The 23,137-nt window shown below is 42.6% G+C and overlaps 3 protein-coding genes across 9 annotated transcripts; 1 reads left to right on the plus strand and 2 right to left on the minus strand.

Moving 5' to 3' along the window:
• Positions 1-1,484: 1,484 nt before the first annotated feature.
• Positions 1,485-4,145, minus strand: LOC101785470 (heavy metal-associated isoprenylated plant protein 47). Of its 2 annotated transcripts, XM_022829418.1 has the most exons (5): positions 4,034-4,145; positions 3,013-3,099; positions 2,705-2,765; positions 2,340-2,441; positions 1,485-2,207 (listed from the first exon to the last, which is right to left on the minus strand). In XM_022829418.1, the coding sequence occupies exons 3-5, from the start codon at positions 2,744-2,746 to the stop codon at positions 1,830-1,832; spliced, it is 522 nt and encodes a 173-aa protein (XP_022685153.1). In that variant the 5' UTR covers positions 2,747-2,765; positions 3,013-3,099; positions 4,034-4,145; the 3' UTR covers positions 1,485-1,829. The 2 variants fall into 2 exon arrangements, with proteins under 2 accessions (XP_022685153.1, XP_022685154.1); XM_022829419.1 differs by lacking the exons at positions 3,013-3,099; positions 4,034-4,145 and having other exon boundaries at positions 2,705-3,006.
• Positions 4,146-4,262: 117 nt separating this feature from the next.
• On the minus strand, positions 4,263-11,154 carry LOC101785068. 6 transcript variants are annotated; one of them, XM_022829415.1, is made up of 13 exons: positions 10,850-11,154; positions 10,556-10,733; positions 10,398-10,479; positions 9,873-10,108; positions 9,268-9,794; positions 8,608-8,676; positions 8,287-8,363; positions 8,012-8,078; positions 7,325-7,423; positions 7,004-7,080; positions 6,729-6,795; positions 4,636-4,895; positions 4,263-4,519 (listed from the first exon to the last, which is right to left on the minus strand). In XM_022829415.1, the coding sequence occupies exons 2-12, from the start codon at positions 10,681-10,683 to the stop codon at positions 4,801-4,803; spliced, it is 1,524 nt and encodes a 507-aa protein (XP_022685150.1). In that variant the 5' UTR covers positions 10,684-10,733; positions 10,850-11,154; the 3' UTR covers positions 4,263-4,519; positions 4,636-4,800. The 6 variants fall into 6 exon arrangements, with proteins under 6 accessions (XP_022685150.1, XP_022685151.1, XP_022685147.1 ...); XM_022829416.1 differs by having other exon boundaries at positions 8,608-8,706; positions 9,873-10,069; positions 10,850-11,148; XM_022829412.1 differs by having other exon boundaries at positions 8,608-8,706; positions 10,850-11,147.
• A 620-nt stretch (positions 11,155-11,774) lies between these two features.
• Positions 11,775-12,448, plus strand: LOC105915002 (protein MID1-COMPLEMENTING ACTIVITY 2-like). The gene is made up of 2 exons (XM_012848282.1): positions 11,775-12,214; positions 12,355-12,448. Exons 1-2 carry the CDS (start codon positions 11,775-11,777, stop codon positions 12,446-12,448), a joined length of 534 nt encoding a protein of 177 aa, XP_012703736.1.
• Positions 12,449-23,137: the final 10,689 nt, after the last annotated feature.

The following is a 23,137-nucleotide window of genomic DNA, read 5'->3' on the forward strand; positions in this document are numbered from 1 at the left end:
GGGCCTCAATGGTTTGCACAATCCTGCGTGACTTCTCCGTTCCAAGCTTGTTATGGTGGCCCTCTTTCTTGGCTTCTCGACGAAGTGCCTCATAGTTGCACTCGTCAAAGATGTCATTCGCTTCATAGGCCACTGTCTTGAGGCACTCGTCAATATTTAGCCAAGCTGCTACTCCAGGATGGAAGGCACCTTTGTTCTCGGCACCAGCTATTGTTGCTTGCACCACGAGGTTCATTCGTGGCGATACCCGCCGCGTCCTCCGAGTTGCACTTGCGTCACAGAGGCCGCACCGTCCATTCGCCGCTTCTGTTTTCCTCCTCGGTTTGCCAAGGGATGATCCGTAACCCACACAAGCCAGGGCAAGTGTGCGCTACGTGTAGGGGACGCCGGTACGGTGGTCGTCGGTCAGACCGACCCTGTCGCCGGCTCGCCTGCGTCGCGCACGCAGCGGCAGCGAGGATAATTTTAATGCACAGTTTCATTATAAATTATTAAAATTTGAAACTAGGTAACTATGCTGGTTGAGTGTCGTGGGATGAAACTTCTCTCGTATATAATGAAACTTCTCCTTCTCTCTTCATAAAAATATCTTGCCAAATCAGCACAATTGGTGATGTAATATGAAAATTAATACTCATAAGACTCTTTACGAAACTTCCGCTAAGATTGGCCATTACGGGAGCCCATGCTCGTCAACCCGATCCGTCCATGCACCTCGGTGTTTCTTTTTTCTTTTTCAGAAAAAGAAGAACCTCATACGACTCATACGAGGAAGGCTTCGAAATTTTTACCAGCGGATACGCGGTTGGGAGAATATTATACGCGCGCGCTTGCATACGCCGCCGGCCGTATGCCTTGCTTGCCTTGCTGGCTGCGACAACGTGTGGAGTGTTCAGAGCGATCTTGGCCGCAGGATACAGGACGTCGGTTCGGGGTGGACGGCTGGGATTCAGGGTTGGTTTGGGAGAACACTGACCAGGCGGTGTGTTGGCAAGACCAGGTGGGGTCGATCAGCTTAACAAATCCTGTGGCGGCTGCCGGGGTGCCACCTACTGAAGCCAGCTTCACCGATCATCAGCATCCGGAAAACTAACATTGAATTTGCCAATCATCGAGGTGATGTGTTGGTATCCAATAGGTTCTCATTTTCTGAGGAACAATAATAGGGGCATTTGTTCCTTTTTGGAGGAGGTCAATAATGGCATTTGTTCATTTACCACTGACATCCCGTGCCTGGTCATTCGTCCCGGATGCGAAAAAATTTGGAGCTCTGAATTTCTTTTTGTTTATTACCGGTGATCTTCTCCTTGGCAACTCCTTTTTTGGAAAAGACTTCGTACTCGATCGTTACCACAGAAACTCTCGCGATCATTGTAAAGTCTTTCTAAAAATACCATGCTTGACTCACATTGAGCCGACCAATCTTTCGCGATCCCGACTTCGTACTCGTTACAACAGAAACTTTTAACAGTCCTTTTATGGCCTTTCAAGGTTATATCGTGAAATGGATGCAATTGAATCTGTCTCGAATTCGAAATTTTTATCTAAAAGTGCGATGGGAAATGTTAACATAAATGGGCTACATACAGACAGAGTCTTGGGTCCATCAAGCTCCTCCCCAGTAACAAAAATCAAGCCCATAAAAGCAGACGGCACGCACACAACAGGTGGATATCAAAGCCCAACGAAATCTACACCTTTACTATTATTTTTTAAGAAAAAAACCTCTACCCTTCGGTCATTCGTGGAAGGAAGTTGTCCTACCTGTAGGCCGTAGCCGCGCGCGGCGCACCGTTTCAAAACAGAGGAATCCGTACGTCGTGTGTCCTCTACATTATGAAGCAGAACCTGGCGGCGGGTGGCTCGTATACGAAGCTCAGCGGCTGCTGCTGCGGCGGGTACTGGCAGGACCTCGCCCTCGGCACGTACGGGGGCAGGGGCACAGCGGCGGCGGCTGTGGGTGGCTTCTTGTCGCACCCGCACTCCTTGGCCTCGGCGGCGACCTGGACGATCTCCGCGGGCCCGACCTCCCTGCGCAGCGCGCTGGCGAGGCGGATGGAGTCGAAGCCGTCGCCGATGACGACGAGCTGGTCCGTGGCGTCGCCGGCGACCGCCACGGAACTCACCCCGGGCGTGGCCGCCACCAGCGCCACAGCCTTGGCCCGGCGCCGGTCGCACGTCATCTCCACCCTGATCACGATCTTTTTCTGCGACGAGACAAAACAAAAATATGGATCCCCATCCCCATGTCAGCGTGATCATCGTCATTCGCTCCGAATCAGAACAGGAAAGAAGAACAATGGTGGACGAACAGCAGGAACAGGAAGTGACTCATGCACCTTCATTGTCGCTGATTCTTCCGGCGGCGTGGCGCTGCAAGGTTCAGAACCGAAATGCCACGCTCGATGGGGTGATTGGTACGCGTAGTTTTGAGCAACAGACTGAAGTGGAAAACTGAATGCAATCAGGAGCTGGGATGTGGTGTAGGAGAAGAAGTCCTCTAGCGAGCTATATACACAGCTAGCTACTCCTTTACTAATTGCTGCCTCTTTATTTCTCTTGCTAATTGCTGCCCTGGACCCACCTTAAGCACGTTCCTTTACTATTATTATGATTAACTATGTGCATCAAGACCTAGCGTCATGATATAGTAAGGGTTGTGTGCCTTGTGTATAAACTTTGGCCTAGTTTTTCAATTACTTACACTGGTAGACAGTTCTGTAGCTGGAATTGGAAGTGTGATCATTCCCCAATCATATCCAAACCTGAAAATGAGGAGGAAATATAATGATTTGAATCATTCAGAATATAAGCACAAAAGGAGGAGACTGGTTTACAGCCAGGCTGCTAAGGCCTAAGGGTGCGGCCATGCACCTTTAATTTCGTACTAGGCTCAAGCAATATACTAATTGTTAATGTTCACTGATTTTGATGTATAAATATGCAGGTAGACCACGCATCTCCTTGCATTCTCTTAAAAAAAGAGAAAAAGAAAAGAACTTCAAGCCTTACTGTTCCCCGCATTTATCCGTGACGGGTATGTCAGGTTAGGCATTGGGTTATTTTGTTCTTGATAATCATTGTCGACCAGAGCTTGCTCTACAAAAGTGTTAAACTTTCATTCAAAGAAACCAAAACTAAGAGCATCAAACTAAAACAGGAGTATTAATATAGTCAAAATGCTTGGTAATGTGCCTAATCAAGTTGGAGAGAGATTCTATCTCAATAATATTAATTTAAAGAAATTAAGAAAGTTCTTTTCTATTTTATTTTATTCTAAAGAATATGTCTCATTATATACTCCCCAAGTTTTGAACAATCGTATGATTAAATTAACTATATATGTGTGTCTATAATTTTTTAAACTATATAATTTTATTTTATTTAGTCACTAAATCAGCTATTGTTGCTTGCACCACCAAAGGATGGTCAATTCTAGCAGTGTCATCCTCCGGCCATATGCCAGTTACACGCCCACACTCTCCTGCATGGAACCAGCAGAGTAACTAGCTAATTAGTCTCACCACATGGCACGAGGCCACTCGATTTGTATTCTGATGGAAAAAATATAGACAAACAAAAAAAACAGATGGATGGACCCAGATCAACATACAGAAACTAATCATATCATGTCAATGTGTAAAAAATAGTAGATTCTTAATTAATAGAATTTTTTTGTTAATAGATTTCATTTGTCTGGCTTCAGTTCTTATCTTTTTGCATGAAGGTACAGGTTTCACATAATTGCAATTTTTATGTAGATTGAACAAGATTTTTTTAAAAAACTATCAAATGTATATTTATTGCATTTACTACTAGTATGCTCTCACTAACGTTTGATAGATTTCCAGCCATTTCTCTAGCATACCATAAAATTGTAAAATGTCGTTTGCTAAAAATATATCAAATTTTTAAAACTTTTTGTGAAATTGTGTGAATGCATGTACTTGTAGATCAAATCCAAGTCAAACATACATTTCTCATCTTCAATATTGGAAAATTAATTTGAGTATCTCAAATAGTTCAAGCTTACATGTATGTACCTGCAAAATGACGATCCTTCACCCAGAATGGTTCTGATACTCCTTGAATTCTCTCTTCATGGTTGCTAGCTAGCCTTACACCCAACTTGAACTTTCCAGTTCTAGCACAATAGGATGTCATCTTGAAAAAGGCATCACCAAGACATGCCTCTCCATCAGCTAGAACTAAGATGCAATTACCTCCTAGGACTGATGATGCTTCTTCTCCAGGCCGTGGACACACTTCGTAGCGACTGAACTCCTCTGAAGTCCAGTAATCCTGACCGTGGTCATTGAAGTCACCATGGAGAACTACGATCTGAACAGAAGTTGAAGACAGGGGACCATATGTGATCTTTCTGTTCTCATCGAACAAAGCAACTTTGAGAAGGCTCCCATCATCTGCTTTTATTGGATCCCTTGTGTGATAGGCCTCTCACACCTTATTCACAAGTCACAATTTGTATTTACTGCACATCTTCCTCTTCAGTTGTCGTCTGAAAAATGTTATATAAATGAATAAAAGTTAGCAAGATGGTTATTGATAGTGACATAAAGTACGCAGTACAATTTTGACAGTTCTATGTAACTGAGGACGAATTGAGGAACGCACTCTTCATCTGAATCATCAGGCTCAAGTAGCTCAATGATAACACCTCTGTTCCGACGAGTCTGCATGACTTCCTTTGATATGATGGTCAGTGGGTCTAAGTGCTCTTGCATGAGGCGCGTAGTAGGTAAACCACAATTATTAAATTTTAGCAGTGGCATGAGCTGATCAAGAAGGTTCCAATGATGCTTGCTCGGTTCCATTGACGCTATCCCGTACAAGTTGCACTGCAAGTGTTGTTGGGTTTGTATTGAATCGCGTATCTGCAGAATAAAACTATAAATCAAATCATCTGTTTAATTAGTAGTAGTAGGAGTGCTCAATTAATTAGCAGTTGCAGCATTTATGGGCGAAGTGATGTAAGAGGCCAAAGTAAAAAAAATGGGTAAAGTAAAGGGTACCCCCACCCCACACACACACACAAAATGTTGTGAAATAAGCTTGTAACGCGAAATTAACATTCAAACACCTTAACAACAAAAAAATCTTGAATAAACTAACCTAGTTTCCAATGGAAATGTGAGGCTACATACTGATACAGGTTTTCATTTTTTTAACGTATTATTTTATTTTGTTTGTTGCTAAAACCACAACTGTCAGCCTATACCATTATAATTTGGACCACGAAATCAATGGTGTACATGTTTCTTTTCCCCTCCTATGAATGGTATGAATTCTAGACCATGAGAGTAAAGATGGTGATTCTTTTAGTTCATTTTAAGTCAACCTGAACATATGGTTGTAAGTATGATGGTCTCCAGATGGAAATTTTATTTACCGCTCAAATTTTACCTTGGACATGGTTCCATTTTCTTTTTTCTCTCTAGAGTGTGGGTAAATGGCTATGATATTATGTTTAAGTGGCCAAAATGAGGTCACACGTTGACATGTCAAAAATATAGAAAAAATCCACATAAATAACCAGCTTAACCCACCAGTTGTGTGAATCAGAATCATCCATTACCAATGAAGATTCATCAACTGAATAGTTATTAGGAAGATGAAAGAAAGAAAATTAATATATTCAAAATTAATACAACTAGGTGAATTCGACATTGCTGTGGATCAATGTAAAAGAAACAAGTGTACGCACAAACAAGGTGAATCATCTGCATGTTGCTGTGGATATTATCGATATTTCTCTTAGGCTTGCTCGCTATTATAAAAATGTTTGGTAATAAGTGCTAAATTAACTTACAAACTCCTTAATTACATAAAATGAGTAAAACTGGCCTAATTAATTTGCCATGCCAGTGTGAGGCTACATTCTAATGCAGGTTTCCATTTTGAACATAACCTATTGTGTTTGCTGCTAAAAATACGATTGCACCTCTTTTACAATACTTTTATATCAATCTATACTGTTATACTTGTATTAGTGGGATGAATTCTAGGCGTTGACAGTAAAGATATTAGCTCCTGTAATCTTAATAATCTACACCATTAATTCAGAAGCTATCTACATTTCAAAAAAAAATTCAGAAGCTATCTATGACAAGGGAGGTTTCTAAACCATTTGTGATGATGTATATAACAACAGAAGAAATGAAAAGGTAGTAGTCTATGCGTTTGAGAGGATGGTAATGCTGAGCTCTCCTTGGAAAAAGTCTATGTGATGATGGATATATATGGATGATGTATTTCGAGGATATCTTTAGAAGTTGTCATAATCTGCGCATATTTCTATGGATATGGTTTATGAAGATGGGCAGTTTTACTCATAGATAAAAATAATAGATCTAAACTGTAGAAACCAGAACAACAAAATTAACATGTTCTTTTAAGTATTAGATTAGAAAATGTGATTCAACAGTAACACACTATACGATAAAAAGAAAAATACTAAACATGAGAACATGAAATTAACATTTAGTTTATCAGACATGGCTAGCTTATGAGAGTGATCATGATGAAACCTTTTTGGGTTTGTCTATAGCAACATAACAGGTAAATAAAAGGACCAAAATTTGCAAGTTATGTTTTATCTGTTCAAATCATATAAAATTATGGGAGATAAATTCTCATAATTACCCACTTAACCCATCACTTGTAGGAATCAAAATAGGATCACCAACCAATGAACAGAAGTGTCATACCGTTTTGTCTGCAAATAGCTTGGGCCACCATCAGCAAATCAGGATCAAGGTATGGTGGTATCAAAGCCTGTAGTTGGACAAAATAACAAACATGTGATAAATAAAATTAGTGTGCCATATTATGGAGTGGAAGTAAAATAAAGACCAGGACACACCTTAAGCACGCTCCTTTACGATAATCATAATTAACTATGTGTATCAAAACCTAGTGTCATGATATAGTCAGGGTTGTGTGCCCTACATATAAACTTTGACCTAGTTTTTCAATTACTTACACTGGTAGATGGTTTTGTAGAAAGCATATTAGTTCCTGGATATGGAAGCTGTGATTGTTCCCCAATTATATCCAATCCTGAAAATGAGGAGGAAACATAATGATTTGAATCATTCAGAATACAAGCACTAAAGGAGGAGGCTGGTTTACAGCCAGGCTGCTAAGGCCTAAGGGTGCGGGTGTGCACCTTTCGTACTAGGGCTCAAACAATATACTAATTGTTAATGTTCACTGGTTTTGATGTATAAATATGCAGGTAGAACATGCATCTCCTTGCATTCTCTTCAAAAAAAAGAAAAATGAAAAGAACTTCAAGGCTTACTGTTTCCCGCAGTTTGAGTTGAATTTATCCGTGACGAGTGTGGCCGGTTAGGCATTGGGCTATTTTGTTCTTGATAATCATTGTCAACCAGAGCTTGCCCTAAAAAAGTGTTAAACTTTCATCCAAAGAAACCAAAACTAAGAGCATCAAACTAAAACAGTAGTATTAATATAGTCAAAATGCCCAGTAATGTGCCTAATCAAGTTGGAGCGAGATTCTTTCTCAATAATATTAATTTGAAAGAAATTAAGAAAGTTCTTTTTTATTTATTTTATGCTAAAGAATATGTCTCATTATATACTCCCCAAGTTTTGAACAATACTATGATTAAATTAACTATATATATATATGTGTGTGTGTGTAATTTTTTAAACTATATGATTTTATTTTATTTAGAGTTGGTTTCATACATTTCTGGTGGAAAATAAAAAAAACATTTTTTAGGTAGCGTCTTCACAAAATTACATTCTAATTTATATTCCAATTAAAAGTCTAGATTTCTAAAAATTATACATGCAGTAGCTGTGTAGAGATTGTAAATTGTTAACAATGTGAAGTAGAAAAGGTTCCAATTAATGAAATACTACCAACTTAAAAAAGTTTCAAACGCAGAACAAGTTACCCACATAACCCATCACTTGCAGGAATCAAAACACGATCACCATCCAATGAACAAAAGTATCATACCGTTTTGTCTGCAAACAGCTTGGGCCACACTCAGCAAATCAGGATTAAGGTATGGTGGTATCAAAGCCTGTAGTTGGACAAAATAACAAACAGGTGACAAATAAAATTAGTGTGCCGCATTCTGTAGTGGAAGTAAAATAAAGCTCTGGACCCACCTTAAGCACTCTCCTTTACGATTATCATGATTAACTATGTGTATCAAAACCTAGTGTCATGATATAATCAGGGCTGTGTGCCCTACATATAAACTGTGGCCTAGTTTTTCAATTACTTACACTGGTAGATGGTTCTGTAGAAAGCCTATTAGTTCCTGGAAATGGAAGCTGTGATTGTCCCCCAATTACATCCAATCCTGAAAATGAGGAGGAAACATAATGATTTGAATCATTCAGAGTACAAGCACAAAAGGAGGAGGTTGGTTTACAGACAGGTGGCTAAGGCCTAAGGGTGCGGGCATGCACCTTTCGTACTAGAGCTCAAGCAATATACTAATTGTTAATGTTCACTGATTTTGATATATAAATATGCAGGTAGAACATGCATCTCCTTGCATTCTCTTCAAAAAAGAGCAAAAAGAAAAGAACTTCAAGCCTTACTGTTTCTTGCAGTTTGAGTTGAATTTATCCGTGACAGCTGTGGCAGGTTAGGCATTGGGCTATTTTGTTCTTGATGATCATTGTCAACAAGAGGTTGCCCTACAAAAGTGTTAAACTTTCATCCAAAGAAACCAAAACTAAGAGCATCAAACTAAAACAATAGTATTAATATAGTCAAACTGCCTGGTAATGTGCCTAATCAAGTTGGAGCGAGATTCCTTCTCAATAATATTAATTTAAAGAAATTAAGAAAGTTCTTTTCTATTTTATTTTATGCTAAAGAATATGTCTCATTATATACTCCCCAAGTTTTGAACAATAGTATGATTACATTTACTATATATATATATATGTGTGTGTATATAATTTTTTAAACTATATAATTTTATTTTATTTTATTTAGAGTTGGTTTCCTACATTTCTGGTGGAAAATAAAAAACATTTTTTAGGTAGCAGCTTCACAAAATTACATTCTAATTTATATTTCTATTAAAAGTCTAGATTTCTAAAAATTACATGTGCACTAGCTGTGTAGAGATTGTAAACTCTTAACAATAATGTGAAATAGAAAAGGTTCCAATTAATGAAATACTACCAACATAAAAAAGTTTCAAACACAAAACAACTTGTATCATAGAATCTGAGAAAGAATAGACTTACTTTGTCTGTTTGAGCTGTTATGGCACAAGTTATTTTGTCTTCCAGGCCGGTCATGGCCCCGCACAAAGAAAGAATTTGATAGTCCTTCTAGAACTCGTTCTTCAGTTGGCGACACTACGATCACCCCAAGCCTAACCTTCTTGTTACTGGAGTTTTCGAATATTGTGGAACCACGGTGACATTTAGCCCCGTCAACAAGGTTAAATCGGCCGTTACTAACTATTGATTTTGCTGACTGATCCACATTCCCACGACGTGGTTTTTTCACGTAGGACTCAAAATCCTCTCTGGACCAATTGTGTTGATTATCATGTTCATTGAACTCTGCGTTAACGACAACCAACTCAACTGTAGCAGAAGCAAGGGGTCCATTTTCTACAGTTTGATCATTATTACCCTCAACTAGAGCTACACTTATATCTATGGTTTGCCCTTTTTCAATTGTGTCAATATTCCCAGATCTGAATACCAGTCGGTATCTAGGTGGCTGCAGTTGATTTGATTGTGATCTGTGAAAGAAGGAAAAACTAACTTATGAAGTGAAAAAACAGAGTGAATCTAATAAACTGTTGTATCTATTCCTAGTATATATGAAATTATTATACCTTGGAGCATCAGAAGCATGACTTGTGCCGTTAGTATGAAGCTCTGATTGTTTGCGGAGCTTCTCCAATTCTTTGCTCTGAACATTTTGATTTTCAAGAACCTTCTCCAACTGTTTGCGCATTTCACTAATGTCATCCTTACTTTCAGTATTCTGCTTTGATTGTTCGTCAAACTTCACATTGAGTAATTTTAGCATCTGTAGGATGTCATTGTATTGAGAGCATGTTAATATATCCTTCAAAAAAAAAAGAATGGTAACTGTTAGTACGATCATTGCAGTATACTGGGTACTAAAATTCGATGCAGATAAATTTATGGTGACAAGATCAAAAGGAATCCAAACATGATGCTGGTTTTTCTTTTAAAATTTCACATTTGACTTTGGAGTTCGAATTTTCAGTGCAATTCATTTGGAGAGGGACGACCGGTCGCGTTTTCCGAATCAAAAAAGAAAACGCTATATATTGAAGAACACTTCTGCAGAATCATACATATTATAAGCCTAACAGGCAGGCTGAAAGTACCTCATTTTTCCTAGCATTTCTTGAAGACCGAGTCCGTCGTCTTCTACGTTTAGTTCTCTCTGGAGATGTGTCATCAGTTGAGCTGTTTGGTCCCCAGAAAGTCAGGCTAGATTTCAAGCAAGCAGTGAAATCAAGAATTCAATCTCCGACAGGCTTACCTCGCGCTCGTGGAGTAGGACTCGAGGTCCGTCAGCGACGTCACTCGCTTGCCCCTGAGGCCCTGACGCCCCCCTTCGTTGTGAGTTTGTGATGTTGACTTGTGAGTTGACTTCACTCGCTTGCCCATGGTGCCCCCTTCCTTGTGAGTTTGTGATGCAGCTCCTCTTTTTGTAAAGTCTATTTCATTAAGCAGATGAAACAACACACACCATCTCCACAACTGAGATTGAACAGATCTTTTCAGAAACTTAATGATTGCTAAACCTTCGCACAAATTTGCCAAAGATGTATACCCGGCGATCGAGCAGATCCGGCGCCGCGGCGTCGCACGTCCTGCCGGGCGGCGGATCCCGCGCCGCCGCCTGCCCCTCCACCACCTCAGCCGCGCAGAGAGGAGAGCGACCGGACAGATGAGCAGAAGGTATGTACGACTTTGGCGCTTGCTACAGCTGGACGGAAGTGAGAGAGGGGGAAGAATATTCTCTGGACAGATGAGCAGAGTCTGGCGTGTCCTGCTGCCCCAAATCGCCGTCCACAGTCTGGCGTGCTGCTGCTGGGAGGTCCCGCGGAGTCCCTGCGACCTGCTCTCGTTCCTCCCACTTGTTTACTTGTTTTGCTCCGTCGGCGCGACTCCCTTGCAAGTCCAGTGGAGTCCCTGGGAGCTCCATCTAAAGTCCCGGGCTGTTGACAACAACTACTCCCGGTTGCTTCCAGTTGCACTTGCACTTGTTCTTGGAGACAGGTCATTACCGTGTCAGCCTGTCAATTGTGTCCACCCAAACTGAGCCACCATGCATGCATCTGAAGCGTCCTGCACTCTGTTCTGCTTCTGCCCCCGGGGGAAGTCCGGTCGATTCCCTCAAACCTCCATCCGGGCTTCCAGAACACGAACCAGAGGTACTCCGTACTCACATGGCGCCACAGGGTAACTCGTGCTGAAGCCCTCCTCAACCTCCAAGACATGCATTGCAGGTCAGGGCTAGCTAGCTTGTGAGTTATGACCAAGCCCATGCCATCTCTTCTCGAGACCAAGTAGCTAGTCAATGCAACTGTGTATGCATGAAACCTTAATCGCTCGCTCTGGCTTTGATGAACCTATATATGCAGAGGTCGACTGCGTGCAGAAGCATATCGAGAGCCATCGATCGACATCGTTCATCGTCCCCTTTTACTCTTGTTTGCACAAGACGATCGATCGTCAGTGCGGAGCGGTGCGAAATGGTCGAGTTTTGGGACATGGTCGGGAAGGCGGCCAACCTGCTTCAGCTATTCGGAGGGGACGCCATCACGCTCATCACCCTCGTCGCGAGCTGCTTCTGGCAGTTTCATGAGGTTAAGAAGGAATGCCGGAAGCTGGAGGACAGTGTGCGGATGCTCCGGCTGCTCCTGCTCTCGCCAGCCGGCTGCTGGATCATGCAGCAGCAGAACTTGGAGCTGCTGGGGCATCTCGTGACCAATGCACTCATGGACGCAGACGACCTCGTCCGGTCCTGCAGCGAGAGCACGCCGTCTTTGCGTGTCCTGAGGGGCAGGGGCATGTCCAGGCAGTTCCGCGATCTGCGCAAGAGCATCGACTCCTATTGTTGCCTCATCCTCTCCATCAACGGCTTCCTCCTCGTCGTGCAAGCCAACCCTCCTCCTCCGTCCTCGCTTGTCAGGTGATCAGATTTTCGCTCCGATATCCGGCAGCTAGATGTTTAGTTACATGTTCAGAAGACACAACAACTCTCGACGTACGTTGCTCGGCCGGTGCAACACCGGCAATCTGAACTGAACGCTTTCATGCATTCAAATGCAGGACTCAGGTGAACCATGTAACTGTTGCTGGTTTCCAGTCCAACAGAAACATTGAACCATTAGGTATTCTATTTTCTGGCGTGCAGCATTTCTGATGAGCTCGATCTTGATATTTCAACTACCGCTAGGCAAAATGAGATGGAAAATTAGTTCCTTGTGTTTGAACCTAGATTATTGGTTCCTCACACTGAAGACGACATGCCGTAGAAAAATGGATTAATAATGGAACCAATTTTGTTGGTTCTCATGTTGAAAACGGACACTTGATGGAAGAATAATGCTCGTTTAAAGAAAATGCAAGCAATTTCCTACATTGATGTCAACGATGACCTCATGCGAAAGGGATATATCTGCCAAGAGATGCTTTTTGCTCGTTTTAATTTGGACTATTTGTGGCTTGACGCACTCTACTTCAGTTGCATTCGAGGAAAATGTTACAGATTCAAACTCTTTTCGTGTGGTGGGGTTGGTGGTTTTTCAACAAACCTGAGCATAGGGACTTTGCAAACAAAATAATAAGTCTTCCAGGGTGAAATCTCAAAATTGAAGTGACATTTATTGCTATTTTACAAAAATTTCGCAGAAGAATGGGAGGTACAGCACGTGTTAGGCTGGAAGCCAAGCTGATTTCAGTCGGCTAAACTATATCAATTTGTCTCGTCTCTATAACTGATCTGAATTTTAGAAAAAAAAACTATATTCAGAATTTTGGGAGCACGCATTCAACATCTTAATTTGAAAGTTTTAGTGTTTACTTTTTTCTTGTGAGCAGACCACAAACCGAAAGGTGGAATACAATATACGCCAGTTTTGTGCCCCCATAATGGTTAGCATAGTGTTGATCAGCACAAAATTAGTACTATTTTTTGTTCCTACTAGGATGGTAGGTTGAAAACAGCCGGCCTCCTCTGCAAGAGGAACCTCCGGATCAAACACAGTCATGTGAGAAACTGTGCCACTTCAAATCGCATGGCCCAGCCCATTCGGCCGACAGGGCCCATCGGCCTAATTAGCAGGTTTGACAAACCGTGCCATGTGAGAAATTCTCCACTACACAGAATCAGACTATTGGAATTCAACAATAGTCTCTGCTCACTGCTGACTGCTGACATGTCAGTGCCACTACAATCTCCTCCAGTTCTCTGGCTAACTGTCAAGCTGAAGTCCATGCCTGACCTTTTTTTATTTTGAGGGTCAGGGGGGGAGCATCCCCCACCTGAATTTCATTTATAGACTTTGGGCAAGCCAAAAACAGTTTACATAATGGTTTCAGCAGATTTTGAGGAAAAACAGGGGAGAGCATCTTCCTATAGGTTGCTACATGATAGAAAAAATCAGACACCAGGACTCAATTTCCTGTTGTTTGGCGACGGGCCATCTGTGGTTCAGAGCTGTACATCTTGCTTGCAGTCGGCCCACAGTTGCGAGTGGGAGGGGGCTGATTGGTTGAAAACAACATTGTTGGTTGAAAACAGGAGGATGAAACTCTGAAAGTGCTTCATGGCTTGTGTTGTCGGATGGGGAACATCCCATAGAGTGGAGGTACTGCATCTGCATCCTTGGACGTTGATGCCTAGAGTGGACCAGGCTTGGGCTGCCAAGGGGCAGGTGAAGATGATGTGGTCGCAGTCCTCCACAGCAGCATGGCAGAGTTCGCACTTGGCATCGTGGAGGACATTCTTCTTCAAGAGGTTGGCTCTGCACTGGATGTGTTGCTGCATCAGGAGCCACCCAAAGAACTGGACCCGCGGCGGCACACGGTCCTTCCAGATGAAGTTGTAGAAAGCGCACGGAGGGGATCCAGTAGCAGAGAGGAGCTGTTTGTAGACCGGACCTGAATGCGTTGCCTGACCTGTTAACTTGGTGTGCTCAGTGCTGACAGAGATTCAAGAACTCAGCATTGTTGCAATACATGGTTGAAAGTCTAACCATGCGGAAATGGTTACTCCTTGGGACTGATTGCTCCATACTGTTCATACAGTCATCACTCATCGCTGCTGCTCTGAACTCTCTGTCTCCACCATAAAGTTTGCAATTCCATGATCGAGAGGATGAGAGCCAGCTATTGCGGCCACGAGGTGCCGTGGAGCCTGATGGCCTCTCCCATCTCAAACGGCCGCAAGGTGTTCGTGTAAATGCTTCTGAAGCCGGCCGGTCCTTGCTTCTGAAGCAGTTGGAATTCTGAACTTGCGAGGATCAGGCATTGCCAATCCGAGTCGCTGAACACTCTGGGACAGGCTTGCATCGCCAAGTTACACTACTTCTCTTCTTTCGCCTACTTGTTTTCCTGCTTGCTAAGCGGCTTGTGTTGTTCGCCTCGGCCCTGCTTCCTTTCCGTAGTGAGAGAAGTGATTACACTCGAGCATCTTCGAGGCTGCTTTCTGCTAGCCATATTCCTAATCTGGGTATCCTTCGTTGCACATCTTCTGAAAAGATAAGGGCTCGGTATCGGCTCAATCGAACAGTCAAGAGGAAAGCATGTCCGTGGTGATCGGAGGAGGCAGTGATTCACGCCAGGTTCCGTTCCTCTGTTTGAAGTAAGTTCCTATGCACTATACCTCTGCTTTTGTTTGTCTCCAGTCATTGCTTTACGCCTATACATAGGCCCATAGCTCTCCTTTGACTGAGGAACCCTCGTCTGTAGGTGTGGCACGTTTTGCTCCCTGCACGTTTTTCTCCTACTATCAACTGCACTGCCCCACCAATAGTTGGAAATGGCTGATGTCGTTTTCTTACCAGTGGTGGGTGAAGGATCGGGACACGCGACCAGAGGAGGGTGAATGAGAGCTTATAAAAATTATCTCTGAGAAGAAGACATATATCCCGATTGCCAACCCAAACACACCTTGCGTCTAATAACTAAAATGATACAAGTCAACTCGTGACAAGCTCACCCTAGAAATGATCAGGGACGCTCAAAGCGTAGCGGAAGCAACGCAAAAATGACATATCGAAAAGCTTGCACAAAGAGATTAAATCCACACTGACCATATGCTACTGCACTGAACTGAATAGATCAAGATACTAACTAGCTACAGGCCAACGCAAGCATGCAAAGACTAAAAAATCTATTGTTGCCAGACAGAGACATTTCGCATGAATTCAACCGAGCTGAGATGCTTGAACCTTCAGACAAATAGAAATAGCAACAATGCAACTAGCAAGCAAATGAGAACACTTGATTGTGAGCTAAACAGAGCTGAGAAACAAAGCAGCCCAGCTGGTGGGCACACAATTAATTGAAAACTGAACAAATAACAGCAGTTGCTACTGTACTGAATCGAGCTGCCTGAAGCTCTGAAGAAAAGCAATCTGAGAATACAAGCTAAGAGCAGAACTCCGGTGCTAAATCAACCAAAGAGCTGAAGGAAATAATTAAACATATATCAAATAGCCAATGCACGTTCACAAGCAAACAATCAATGATTGACTTATCATTGGTCACTATAGCATGAAAGTGATAGTCCATGGAAAATTAATCTTCTCTACGAACTACTTGTTTACCTTCTCTTGGGCCTGAGGAAAAAGTGATGAATCGCTACCTGAGAGAAGTCAAGCTCGATCTCCGTAGTGCTGTCCCTGCAGCGCAAGCTGAAAGCAAATCGCCTGCAGCTGTTGCCGTGTGCTGGCACTGTCACAAGCCTGCCCAAGCTCTAGCTGAAGAAGGGACGGAACAACCCAAAGCAAAATCGATCCAGGGTGTTTGGATACCACGGTTAAAATTTAGTCCTGTCACATCGGATGTTCGTATACTAATTATAAACTAATTGCAGAACCCCTAGGATAATTCACGAGATGAATTTATTAAGCCTAATTAATTCTTCATTGTAGCACCACATTGTCAAATCATGGACTAGTTAAGGCTTAATAGATTCATCTCACGAATTAGCACTCCATCTATGTAATTAGTTTTATAATTAGATTATATTTAATACTCTTAATTAATATCTAAATATCTGATGAGACAGAGCTAAACTTTAGCCCCCTCGAGCCAAAAAAAATAAAAATCACAGCCACGTAGAAAAACTAAAAACCAAATCGATGAGCACGTGTCACAGAGCACTAGAATTTCCTGTTCCCGAACAACCCGCGGAGGACAGAACAGCACGAGCTCTACTCCAAATCGAGGCAAATCAAATCCGGTTCACCTGAAACTCGAACCACAGCCTCGGTAGATCATAGGCAAACTATTCCAACTGAAAACATCCAAAAAGATTTAGCCTTTAACTCCAATTTCAAAAAGTTTGAGGAACCCTAGGTGAAGAATGAATCGGGGAAATCTTCAAATCCGCGGTGCTCGGTAAGGGATTTGTTAGAGAATCACACTAGCCTTGTTCACACACGTCCTAGCACTGATTTGCCTCAAGAAATCTGCCTCGGACGAACCAAAATTCAACAAAAATTCACCCAAAAATGCCCAAAAAGAAAAACGCTCGGGACTAGCAGGTGAAACATGTGTGCATGAGAGTTAATATTTAGATTACTTCACCGTGTCGGGTTGCAAGCCACTTCTAAGCACAATCCAAGCTAGGATGGCAAAAAAATCAACACAAAGATCCCTCCTTTCTCCCCCTCTCTCTATACCAAAGGCTCTCACAAACAAATGAGTAGCCCACAACCCAACTAGCCTAAAGAGGTGGCTGCCTCAACAGCCCTCATTCCCGGTTTTGAGACCAAACCGGTCAAACCCTCATGCACGCCGCACCCGACGTGACTCACCAATGTCGACACATGTCCAGCCTCCGCCAAGCCTTCGTCGCCTCCAAATCTTTCACTCCTGGCTCCCGGGCCGCCTACTTGACTCGCCTCTGTCCCACTCGACTCGACCGATGCCGTCTCCATCCCACCCGTGTACTCTGGCTCTTCCGTGCACCATGTGGATCGCCCATGACTCTGCCCAAACTCCTCGGGTCCCTTGGTCCAAGCCTACTCGTGTCCACCCTTCACAACCCAAGTATATTGGCATGAACCTTTCGCTTGACCTTCACCTCATGCCGTCGACCGCCATGTCGCATCCTACACCTGCACATCACAAGTCAAGAGACAAAACACACGACATATGGTTTACACAAACACCACAACACAACGCACACAACACAACACATCCGGTTAGCCGTTAGCATAATCATGCACATATGAAATATGGACTCAATGGTAAAGTCTCAAATCATCGAGTCAATCACTCATCATAAATAGACCAAGGCACTTCTCAACTTGGTCTCTCAGTGGGAGACAGTAAGAAACAACTCATGGGGTATGTAGGTATAGCTTGTGCAACCGATTTGATCAAAGTTTCTCGAGCTACACAACTCAGATTTTCCTCACTCCATCCTCCCATAAGGCCACGGATCTTACTAGGAATAGTTTCAAAAGCTTCCTTACTACTCCTCCCAACTGCAGTTGGTAATCCATCAGCCTTTGTCCACCTCCCTGGCTGTGTCAGTACAATTGACACTAAAGAAAATAGAAGACTTGGCAATGTTAACCATTTGGCTTGACCCTCGCTAATATCTTTCAAGAATATGTGTTGATGCCTTTTCCAGTCAACACATGAATTGCGCTAGCTCGCGCGTGCACCAAGCAATCACCTCGCCGCACGCTTCTGCACCTAGCCGGTCAGACCGGTCAGGGGCCGGTCAGATCGGTCCTCGCAGGGACGCCATCAAAAACCTAGAAACACCACCTCGGGAGGGACCCCAACGGAGGTGACGCGCCTAGGGTTGATCTGAGATTGGTCAGGCCACTCAGAACGACCTGAAACGCCGTCGAGATGAAGGAGGAAAGCAAAGGGGTTGGAAAAGCTAGAGTTTGAGATAAAAGTGTAAAAATATGTTTGACAATTAGGTTGTTAGCCCTCAATTGGCCAGGGTCCTTTATATTTATAGGGTGGGAGGCCTTTTCCTACAAGGAAATCCCAATTTATCTCCAATTCGACCAGGACTCCAGATTTCATCTTGAACTCGGGGTAACCGGTCTGATCGGTCGTGGCAACCGGTCAGACCGGTGGGCGCCCGCCAGACCGGCTTTGAGCCTGATCGGCGTCGCTGCCACTTTTGGGCGTCAACACATGCCCCCCCTGTTTCTTGGTAAATCTTGCGTACCAAGAAATAAATCTAAGGGTGATGGATTCCACCGGCCATTTGTCCTAAGGGCGATATTTCCAAATATCGGCCATATTGTCTTTAAGCGTCCTGCCAAACACTTGGATGATACTTTTTCAAGTACCTCCCGTTCAGAGCTGTAGGTAGCTGAAATCCACTTAAAGCCTCCACCATATAAGAATTTCCATGGAGCACGCTGGTAATCTTGTATGGTCCTTCCCAGCTTGGGGACCACTTCCCAAATTCATTGCTCTTAGCTCCTACAGGGAGAATAGTCTTCCAAACCAAATATCCTACATGAAATGCCTTGGTCTTGACCTTCTTGTTGTATGCTTTAGCCACTCAAATTTTATCCCTTTCAATCCTAACCAAAGCCTCCATCCGCTTGTTGGTCACTTCATCAATATTATCCATCATTAAAACATAATAAGTATCGAAATCAAGATTATTTTGTTTAGCCAACCTATATGCACCTAGATTTACCTCAGTGGGTAAAACGGCTTCTTGACCATAGACAAGCTCAAAAGGAGTAACTTTAGTTGCGCCGTGTCTAGAAATACGATGAGCCCATAAAGCTTCAGATAATACCTCATGCCATCGTTCAGGATTATCTTCTATCTTCTTCTTGATGAGCTTTATCAAGATCTTGTTACTAGACTCACTTGATCATTGGCTTGAGCATAATGAGATTAATTGAGCAATTTGATTCCATAAGATTCCACAAACTCACGCCCCTCTTTAGATATGAATGAAGTTCCCTAATTTGTAGTCAAAGTCTACGGAATACCAAATCTATGTATAATATGCTCCTTGATAAACTCAATTGCCTCTCGATGTGTCATATTCTTAAGGGGAATTACTTCAATCCACTTGGTAAAATAATCAGTAGCCACAATCACAAAACAATGCCCCTTTGACGAAGAAGGATGAATCTTGCCAACGAAATCCAATCCCCATCCTCTAAACGGCCACGGCTTTATAATTGAATGCATCGGCGAAGCAGGCACCAACTGAACATCCCTGAACTTTTGACATTCTTCACAACCTTTGTAGTAACAAAAGCAATCGGCTATCATATTAGGCCAATAAAAGCAAGCTCGCTTAAGGAGCCACTTCATCACGCGAGCCGATTGATGCATACCACAAACTTCTTTATGCACCTTTGCCATAGCTAATCTGGCCTGATAAGAATCCAAACATTTTAAAAGCAATCTATCAATCGTCCGACAATACAACTCACCCTCTACCAAAGTAAATTTGAGTGCCCACCATTGGACCTTTCTGTCAATTGAGTATTTAGGATCCAGTAAATAATTAACCATAGGTGCTCTCCAGTCTTCCACTTCGTCCTTAGCAAATTTGGAACGATCCATGGCCGAAGTAGAATCTTCACCAGATAGACTGGTCAAACCGGCTGTCTGGACGGTTAGATCGGTTGAACCGGTCAGACCAGTTTTGGAGGCCGGTTGGACCGGTCCCTCCAGGACGTAAGACTCAGCCTCGCAAAGTGTCAGTTTTCTTTCGTGAAAGTTCCGTTTCTAGATGTTATAGCAAGATGCTTGTTGTGCCAGAGCATTAGCTCTCGGATTCTCTTCCCTTGGTACATGATAAATAGTAAATTCATCCATGCAAGATATGATGTCCATACATTTATCAAGATAGACATTCAAAAATCCATCTAGACATTGGCATACCTTGGATACTTGTTGTACCACCAATAGGGAATCACCATAAGCTTCGACATGTTTTACCCTTATCTCTTGTAAAATTTCCAAACTGAATAGCAAAGCCTCATATTCAGTTTGATTATTGGTACATTTGTGATCCAATCGGTTAAGAAACTCAAAAACAGCCCCACTTGGTGAAATAAGCACCACACCAACACCGTAGCCACTTTTGCAAACTGATACATCAAAATGCAACATCCAAGGGGTAATACTGATATAACCAACATCTAAATCAAGTTGCTCATTAATTCTATGCTCAACGATAAAATCGACTACAATTTGTCCTTTTATTGATTTCAACGGTTCACAAACCAGATCATATTCGATGGGAGCATAAGCCCATTTGCCGATTCTACCACTCAAAATAGGTTTTTGCAACATGTCTTTAATTATGTCGATTTGACAAGCTACTATGCAAGTATTTGATAACAAGTAATGCCTCAACTTGGTGCAAGCATGATACAATGATAAGCACAATTTCTTGATAAAGGTGTACCTCATTTAGGCATCCAATAACCTTCTACTCACATAGGTAACAACGTGTTCCTTCCCTTCAGTCTTTTGAGTCAAAATAACCCCAATCACGCCTTCTTCAGCTGCCACATATAATTTAAAAGGAATATCATGCTTTGGCACCTGAAGAACGGGCGGTGAAGATAAATAATCCTTGATTTCCTCAAACGTTTCTTGTTGTTTTGCCCCCCAAGTAAAATTAGCTTCATTCTTCAACCGAAGTAAACGAGTAAACACATTCACCTTCCCGGACAAGTTACAAATAAATCTCCTCAAGTAATTCACCTTGCCCAAGAACTTCTACACCTCTCTTTTGTAGGTAGGAGCTTGTAGTTTTCTAATAGACTCAATCTTTTTAGGATCAATCTCAACACCCTTCTCATGCACTACAAAGCCCAAGAACTTTCCAGCCGATACACCAAAAGCACATTTGAGTGGATTCATCTTTAAATAATATCGATGCATTTTCTCAAATGCAGGTCTCAAATCAGCCAAATGGGATTTGGGCCTGGCCGATTTCACAACAATGTTGTCGATATATACTTCCACCACTACTCCAAGAAAATCATGAAAATTCAAATTCATAGCCCTTTGATAAGTAGCACCAGCATTCTTCAAACCAAACATCATAATGATCCACTCAAATAAACCGACAAATCCTGGACACACAAAGGCCGTTTTGGATATATCCTCTTTGGCCTAAAAAATTGATTGTACCTATCATTGCCATCAAGAAAGCTAATCATTCTATATCCAGATGCAACATTAATAAGTACATCGGTTATAGGCATAGGATATTTATCTTTAGGCGAAGCTCTATTAAGATCTCTAAAGTCAATGCATATTCGGAGCTTGCCCATGCCTTTCTTCTCAACAGGCACAATATTAGAAACCCAATCAGCATATTGACATGGCCTAATAAACTTAGCATCAAGTAACCATTGATTTCTTCTTTCACTCGGTCATAAATAATAGGATTAAAATGCCTAGCAGGTTGTTTATGAGGCCTAAAACTAGGTTTGATAGGCAGCCAATGTTCAACTAGCCTGCGGCTTAAACCAGTCATTTTAGTATAATTCCATGCAAAACAGTCAACATACTCTTTTAACAACTTTATTAAATCAATCTTAAAAGTAGGCTCAAGATTTTTGTTTACAAACGTCGGTCTTGGTACAGTACCATCACCAATATCCACTTCTTCTAAGGATTGGCCGACGTAAGCTCTTGTCCTAATTTACTCATGTCATCAAGGTCCTCAGTGGCCTCACACATATCGTTCTTTTGCACCCGATAGTGCTCTAGCCTCTATTGCAGTCATTCTAGATTTACATCCATTACATCATATGCGATAGGCTAGCCGATCATCAATCAACTTTAATACAACAGCGGCAAAACCATCCTTTGTGCAGGTAATGTACTCACAATCAGAAAGATCTATGCTAGATAAGCACTTAACATTATCATGAGCACTCATGGTAGAACTATCGGCTACAGCACCACAAGCTGACGTATCACCATGCACAACCTCTACTTCATCGCCGATCCATTGAATTAAGCATTGATGCAATGTAGAAGGGACACATTGTTTGCATGAATCCAATCATGACCCAAAATTAAACTAAAGTTACCTTGGGTCTCGACGATGAAGAAAGCGGTAGCCAACGTCTTGCTCGCAACGGTGAGCTCCATAGAGATAACACCTTTAGCTCCCATAGGATTGCCTCCTCCCACACCGCTGACAGTCATGTTGGTCTTGAACAGCTCCTCATCTGATCCTCCCAATTTCTTGAACAAAGAATAGGGCATTAAGTTGACAATTGCCCCCCATCAACCAACATTCGAGAAATTGGCTTCCCATTGATATGCCCTTGCATGTAGAGTGCTTTCAGATGATTTTCAATGGCTTTAGGCTTCTGGAACACTACATCCTTAGGCCCAAAGTCAAGGTGAGTAAAATCCTCCTCCAAGAGTACATAACCATCCATCGACATATGAATCACATTTATATCCAGGGTCATGCTCTCAGGCGAAGTACTGTAATCAACAACTTGTTCATCATCCTCCGAGTCACGAACCGATGTCAACTCATTATCACAAGCCATAGGGATAGAAAGAGTGAAACCAGACGACGTCTCTAGCTCAACCGATCCGACCGGTTCCTCAACCGATCTGGCCAGTTCCTCAACCAGTCTGACCGATGGAGCTGGGTCGTCAGCCTTTACTCTCCACTCCTTCTGAGGTGCTATAGGTCTGTATTCGTTGAAAGCCTCATCCCTCTATTTTTCTAGCTCTTGTTCCCTCTTCTCTTGCAGCCTCAACCTCAACAACTTCCTCCTTTGTGTGCGAGTCAACCCGGGAGGACACCACCTTGGCAAGAAATATTTGGAGCTTGACCCGCTGCTGCTAGCTTCGTGATAATTGGCAGTAGGAATCTTCTGATCAA

The sequence above is a fragment of the Setaria italica genome, chromosome VIII, assembly GCF_000263155.2.
Source record: "Setaria italica strain Yugu1 chromosome VIII, Setaria_italica_v2.0, whole genome shotgun sequence".
NCBI classification, from domain to species: Eukaryota; Viridiplantae; Streptophyta; class Magnoliopsida; order Poales; family Poaceae; genus Setaria; species Setaria italica.

What these genes read in the sequence shown, in the direction of transcription:
- LOC101785068 (XM_022829412.1), bottom strand. Translation starts at nt 10,683, where the DNA reads ATGGGCAAGCGAGTGAAGTCAACTCACAAGTCAACATCACAAACTCAC. An exon ending in GAAATGCTAGGAAAAATGAG is followed by an intron (nt 10,109 to 10,397) that starts GTACTTTCAGCC and finishes TTTTTTTTGAAG; the next exon opens with GATATATTAACATGCTCTCA. An exon ending in TAACAGCTCAAACAGACAAA is followed by an intron (nt 8,707 to 9,267) that starts GTAAGTCTATTC and finishes ACACTTTTGTAG; the next exon opens with GGCAACCTCTTGTTGACAAT.
- LOC105915002 (XM_012848282.1), top strand. Translation starts at nt 11,775, where the DNA reads ATGGTCGAGTTTTGGGACATGGTCGGGAAGGCGGCCAACCTGCTTCAG. An exon ending in CCTCCGTCCTCGCTTGTCAG is followed by an intron (nt 12,215 to 12,354) that starts GTGATCAGATTT and finishes ATTCAAATGCAG; the next exon opens with GACTCAGGTGAACCATGTAA.
- LOC101785470 (XM_022829418.1), bottom strand. Translation starts at nt 2,746, where the DNA reads ATGATCACACTTCCAATTCCAGCTACAGAACTGTCTACCAGT. An exon ending in CTACAGAACTGTCTACCAGT is followed by an intron (nt 2,442 to 2,704) that starts GTAAGTAATTGA and finishes TTTCCACTTCAG; the next exon opens with TCTGTTGCTCAAAACTACGC. An exon ending in AAGAATCAGCGACAATGAAG is followed by an intron (nt 2,208 to 2,339) that starts GTGCATGAGTCA and finishes GTCTCGTCGCAG; the next exon opens with AAAAAGATCGTGATCAGGGT.